The sequence below is a fragment of the Gopherus evgoodei genome, chromosome 14, assembly GCF_007399415.2.
Source record: "Gopherus evgoodei ecotype Sinaloan lineage chromosome 14, rGopEvg1_v1.p, whole genome shotgun sequence".
NCBI classification, from domain to species: domain Eukaryota; kingdom Metazoa; phylum Chordata; order Testudines; family Testudinidae; genus Gopherus; species Gopherus evgoodei.
In genome coordinates this window covers 20159988-20165987 of record NC_044335.1, presented here as the reverse complement: position 1 = coordinate 20165987, position 6000 = coordinate 20159988, and the positions used below count along the sequence as shown (strand labels likewise).

Below are 6000 nucleotides of genomic sequence, written 5' to 3'. Positions count from 1 at the left end.
CTCCCAGATATGTAACTCTCAGCTGGACCATGGCACATGCTCTCTCTAGCTGCACAAAGACAGCCTTTTGCTGTATTCCAATAAACAAGCCGATGCGTTTGTGCCTGTGAATCCACCGATAGTGTCCATCTTCACTGGGACAGTCAGTCTGTTTTCCCCTGCACAGTCTTTCTAAAACAGGCTGGTTTTCCTCTAGGAGATGCTAGATGACTTCTTGTTTTGTGATGGTGGGTTGTGAGATTGAGGCTGGCTGTTTTGCTACAGTAGCGATGGCCCCAGGGAGTAGCTTGTATTGCTCAGATCCTGAGCCTGCAGGGGGAGAAGGCTGTGGAGTTTCCGGAGTGGCTGCAGAAAGAAACACTATGTTACAAAGGCAGAAGGAGCAGATGCTACAGGACTACCAGAACTCAAGAGGCAACATTCAGATCTGGATCCCAATTCCATATAATCCAGAGTTTGGGGAAGGGCTAAGGATCCAGATATGGTTGGATCCTTCTAGCCCTGGCACAACGGTTACAGAGAGGCCAATTGCTCTTCAGTGAAAACATGGTTTCCAGTGGGCTGTGCACATGCTGCTACTTAGGCTGCAGTACAGTCTCCAGTGCAGACAGCCACTAGAGACGCTGGGGGAGTCCACAGCAAGAAGCACAGGGTCAGGGGTTCTGTGCCTGCTTTTTACTCTGCACTGAAGATTCACCTGTAGGTAGGGTTGCCAACCCTCCCCGTTTCACCGGGAGTCTCCTGGAATCACGCTCTATCTCCTGGAGGCTACTGCAGCCAAACTGGGAGATTTTAGGTGTTTAAAGATCCGGCACAGCAGCGGGGCTAAGGCAGGCTCCCTGCCTGCCCTGGTCCTATGCCACTCCTGGAAGTGGTTGGCACTGTCCCTGTAGCTCCTGGGTCTCTGCATGCTGCCCCTGCCCCGAGCACTTACTCCACAGCTCCCATTGGCCAATGGGAGCTGCAGGGGTGGTGCCTGCAGGCAGGGGCAGGGTGTGGAGACCCTCTGGCCTCCCCACCTAGAAGCTGCTGTTGGATGGATGTGCCAGTAGCTTTCGGAAGTTGCCTGAGGTTAGTGCCAACCCTCTGGCCTCCTTCTTCACCCCAATCCCCTGCCCCAGCTTAGAGCCTGCACCCTGCACCCTCTCCCGCACCCCAACCCCCTGCTCCAGCCCAGAGTCTGCACCCAAACTCCCTCCCAGAGCCTGACCTCACACCCCCTCCTGCACCCAAACTCCCTCCCAGAGCCTGACCTCACACCCCCACCTGCACCCAAACTCCCTCCTAGAGCCTGCACCCCCTCCCACACCCAAACTCCCTCCCAGAATCCAAACCCTCACCCCCTCCTGCACCCAAACTCCCTCCCAGCCCTGCACCCCCTCCCGCAACCAAACTGTCTCCCAGAGCCCCTGCATCCCAACCCCCTGCCCCAGGCTCATCCCAGAGCCACCTCCTACACTCCTAAACCCTTGGCCCCACCCCCCAGCTCAGAGCTCGCACCCCCTCCTGCATCTCAACCTCCTGCCCCAGTCCAGTGAAAGTGAATGAGGGTGGGGGAGAGGGAGTGACAGAGGCACAGGGGCTGGAGTGAGTGAGGGTGGAGCCTCAGAGAAGGGGCATGGCAAGGGTGGGGCCTTGGGGAAAGGGTGGTTCAGAGGGCAGGGCAAGAGTGTTTGGGTTTGTGCCATTCGACAGTTGGCAACCCTACTGGTAGGTTGCGTTTGAATGTCATCTCCGAGATCTAGCTTTGTGCTGTTGCCAAGCATGATACCCTAGTGTTCAACCCCCTCATGCTGGGTTCTTTGGACAGAAGGACAATGGGGAGGCCAAGACAGGGAAAACATTAACAAAAGTTTTACTGGTTTTCCCCCAGAGATACCAGGCTAGTCTTTAGGGGCCTGATCAAATCAGCACTCAGGAGTCATGCATTGGATTGGAGCATTAGTCCCCAAATTAGAGCTACTGTAAAAACTATCATCTGCTAGGGAGCATTCAGTTGAATCATGTATTCAATCTAATCTACTCTAACCTCCCCGCCACCTTGTGTGTCTGTCTGTCCTTTTTGCAAAGGAATTTCTAGCATCATAATACCCATCTCGCATCACTGTGGCTTTGCAGTGTAGAATATGCCACTACTGAGGCGGCCTTTGAGGCTCAGAGATGTCACTGGAATGCCAGCCTGATTCTTACTCATTTCATTTAGCTTTATTCTAAACAAACAAGGTCTGTTTTGGCAGCTGTCAGTCCTACTAGGGATACTTACACATCTGCCCATTGTGCATCTGAGCAGGCATCGTGTTCGCTACTATGACGTTCGTCCCCAGATTCTCCTGGATCAGATGCGGGTGCAGAGGGTGGTGAGCATGAGGTGTTTCACTTGATGAGCCTAGAACCATTTCAGTGTCAGTAATGGTGAGCAGGACAGAAGGGGAAAGCACTAGACAGTCTAAAAGAGTATAGACCCAGAGGGCCAAATGTTCACAGCCAGACCAGTAATTCCAGGTGCACTATTGTGCAAATGATCAGAACACACTCTCTCCCTGTCTTCTACTGAGACTACACCTCAGTGCTGCTCTGCCTCTGCCACAGCAACACCGGCTGTGGCAGTGTCACTCTCCTCTCCTCGTGGGTTTCAGGGGACGATCTATGTGCAGGAGCCACACAGGGGAAACTGCTGCTCCACTACATACATCACATGAGGTTATCTGAGCTTTCAGCAGCTAGTGGTAAAGCTGGGCCATGCTTTACCAAACCTTTCCATTGCCCTTTAGTGCATGTCTTGTTCCCATGAATCTCCTAGGGGAAACAGGACTTGGGTAAGTAGCTGACTCTGTCTTTTGGGAGATGCATCCTCTGAATGTGCACAGAGATGATGTAAGGACAGAGGGGCAGCTTGTCATCCCTTCAGCAGCTGCTCCTGCTGGGAAGCAGCACCTTCGCTATATGTAGCAACCTGCATGGAACTTGGGAGGAGGCGGAGCACAGGTTGCAGGAGGGAAGGGTTTGGAGGAGGCACAGGGAAGTCAGTCTGTGTGCTCATGGCTAGGAATGCTAACGTGAAGCTCTGTAAATAGTTGCATAAACCAGAGGGCCGACTTTCTGGTTTCCCTGGGGGTGATCAATCCCCACTCTGCCCCAGGCCCTGCCACCACTACACCCCTTCCCCCAAGGCTCCACCTCACCTTGCCTCTTCCTACCCTATTTTACCCATGGAGCACCCATGGAGTCAGTACGTATGACATAAACAGCCAGTTTTATTTAATAAGAATGGAGTGGTCTCCTGTTATTACTCAGCATGAAGTACATGAAACACGATGCAAGCTGCAGGGGGGACAGAATTACGTTTCACACAAGCTGCAGCTTCTGAATGAAGATAGATGATCTACTTGGGTTGATGTGCTCAGCTCCCTGCATCAGGAGGTCTGAGCACAGGACTGGGAATCAAGGACACTCCCCATTCTGATCCTGGCTCTTTCCCTCCCTGTGATGAGAGGGTGATGGGGTTGTGCTGAGGATTAGGGTTGCAGAGGCTGAGCACAGATACTCACCCCCTAGCAGCATCTCCTGCAGCAGGTTGTCAATCTTGGCCATGCCAAAGAGTTTCACAAACTGAATCTGCTCAATCATCTGCCAGGTAATGCTCTGCAGGGTGGGCAGCAGGAGCAGCAGCTCGCCAAAGCGGCCCCGTGAGTCATACTGCCGGTCGTTGATATAATCCTCCAGGCTGACCTGCACCTGGTACCGCATCCGCTTGATCTTGGTGGGGTCACTCAGCCCTTTTGCGTCTGAAACAAATCATGAAACAAAAATGGAGGGCTGTTTCCCAAGGGAGAGACCCTCTCCAGTGCCATGAGCTGTGGGCTCAGCCTGGCCCAGGCAGTCTCTCTGGCTCCCTGCAATCTGGTTTTATAGACATTTGTGGTTCTTTTTTCTAGGGCTGAGTTCTTCCCTGCATCCAAACTTGGCTTGGCACAGAGGTGGGAGCCATCAGTAAGCCAGTTATGCCTCCATTGTTCTGCACCAACCTTCCCCAGCATCCTCTGGCACTGCCTAAGGACTGTGCTAACTAACACCACTAGTGTAAGGTCCCTAATGCAGCTATCAGCAGCAGATGCTCAGTGTAGCACAGGTCTACCCCCAGGCCTGCTTTGACATATCTCCTTCCTCACCTGGCACGCTCCCGCCATGAATGAGGAGAGGGTGGACTGGCACAGGAGCCCCATTCTCCAGGTTTAGGTGAAAAGAGAGGTCCCTTCCACAAGGGAAATTCTCTGCTGACTATTTAAGGGCAGGATCTAGTCCCTTTGCGCCACCTGAGCAGCGCAAAGTGACCATACCATCCTAGAGAATCATAGGACTGGAAGGGACCTCGAGAGGTCATCTAGTCCAGTCCTCTGCATTCACAGCAGGCCTAAGTATTATCTAGACCCTCCCTGACAAGTGTTTGTCTAACCTGCTCTTAAAAATCTCCAACGATGGTGATTCCACAACCTCCCTAGGCTATTTATTCCAGTGCTTAACCACTAATTTTTCTCTCTCTTCTTTGTAACAACCATTTATGTACTTGAAAACCATTTTTACATCCCCTCTCAGTCTTCTCTTCTCCAGATTAAACAAACCCAATTTTTTTCAATCTTCCCTCAAAGGTCATGTTTTCTAGACCTTTCATCATTTTTGTTGCTCCTCTCTGACCTTTCTCCAATCTGTCCACATCTTTCCTGAAAAGCGGCATCCAGAACTGGACACAATACTCCAGTTACACAGTTGACTCATATTTAGCTTGTGATCCACTATGATCCCCAGATCACTTTCTGCAGTTCTCCTTCCTAGGCAGTCATTTCCCCTTTTGTATGGGTAAAACTGATTGTTCCTTCCTAAGAGGAGAACTATGCATTTGTCCTTATTGAATTTCATCCTGGTTACTTCAGACCATTTCTCCAGTTTGTCTAGATAATTTTGAATTATAATCCTATCCTCCAAAGCTTTTGCAACCCCTCCCAGCTTGGTATCATCTGCAAACTTTATAAGTGTACTCTCTATGTCATTATCTAAATCATTGATGAAGATATTGAACAGAACTGGACCCAGAACTGAACCTTATGGGACCCCACTTGATATGCCCGTCCAGCTTGACTATGAGAATCTGTCTCCTAAACTGATGGTTCAGCCATTGCCTCATCATGGATCCATAGTTCTGCCCTTTCAGAATTCCTCAGGAATCCCATCGCATTCCCAGCCCCCACCCCCTCATCCGCTGACCCTGACACGTGGGGTCCAGGTGGGGGATGACATTAGCTCAACCCCAGTTCCATTGGGATTGCTGTGGTACATGAGCATGAAGTGTGGCCATTGATCCCACAGGAACACTGTGGAACCAGCACCTTCCTAGAGCTCCAAGCTCTGCTAGTAACAATCCTATTGTCTTGCCTGCCAGGGTTGCTGTCTTTTTAACTTTATCCAGGGGGTCAAATTCCTCTATCATAATAGGCCCAGCACTATCTCGCTGTACCCAAATGCCAGCACTGTGCAAGGAGACACAGGGTCCCAGAAGGGATTTGGAGACTTGAAAGGGCTCTGAAAGCACGGGACAAACCACCTTGAGAAAACCAGGTACATCCCACCGACACTGCACCAAATTGCTGGGGCACTGGCTAGCGTGAGAGCAGGGCGAAGCTCTTGTGTGGTTGCTATTCTGGGTTTTGTAAGAGGAGATCTTTTTTGATGATTAATTGTTGAAGATTTGGGCCTACCTGGGTCAAAAAAGATGATGGCTTTCAAGCAGGCATATTCATTGTCATCAATCTGCAGCTCCTGGAATGGCAGGACCAGCTCATCAAGGATTCGGATGGCCACACGGATCACCTCCACCAGCTCAGGACAGTTCCGTGGGATTATGTGGTCATTTCCTTTAGGAACACAATAGAACTATATCAGGAGCTTTCTCTGTTGCTCGTGATCAAACCAGCAACAAGGAGGCACCTGAGCGCCTCAGACTTTATT

At 51.1% G+C, this 6000-nt stretch overlaps 1 protein-coding gene across 2 annotated transcripts in view; it reads right to left on the bottom strand.

The window, feature by feature from the left end:
- Window positions 1-202: 202 nt before the first annotated feature.
- The window catches only part of HNF4A (hepatocyte nuclear factor 4 alpha), a 32693-nt gene continuing 26895 nt past the window's right edge, over window positions 203-6000 (bottom strand). Inside the window, exons 7-12 of one of the 2 annotated variants that reach the window (XM_030533221.1) lie at window positions 5751-5906; window positions 3549-3785; window positions 2251-2386; window positions 1578-1582; window positions 1335-1343; window positions 203-360 (exon numbers count right to left, since the gene is read on the bottom strand). In XM_030533221.1, the coding sequence (XP_030389081.1) occupies window positions 203-360; window positions 1335-1343; window positions 1578-1582; window positions 2251-2386; window positions 3549-3785; window positions 5751-5906 (701 nt within the window). The remainder of the gene's footprint in view (window positions 361-1334; window positions 1344-1577; window positions 1583-2250; window positions 2387-3548; window positions 3786-5750; window positions 5907-6000) is intronic. The other variant, XM_030533220.1, reaches the window with a different exon arrangement.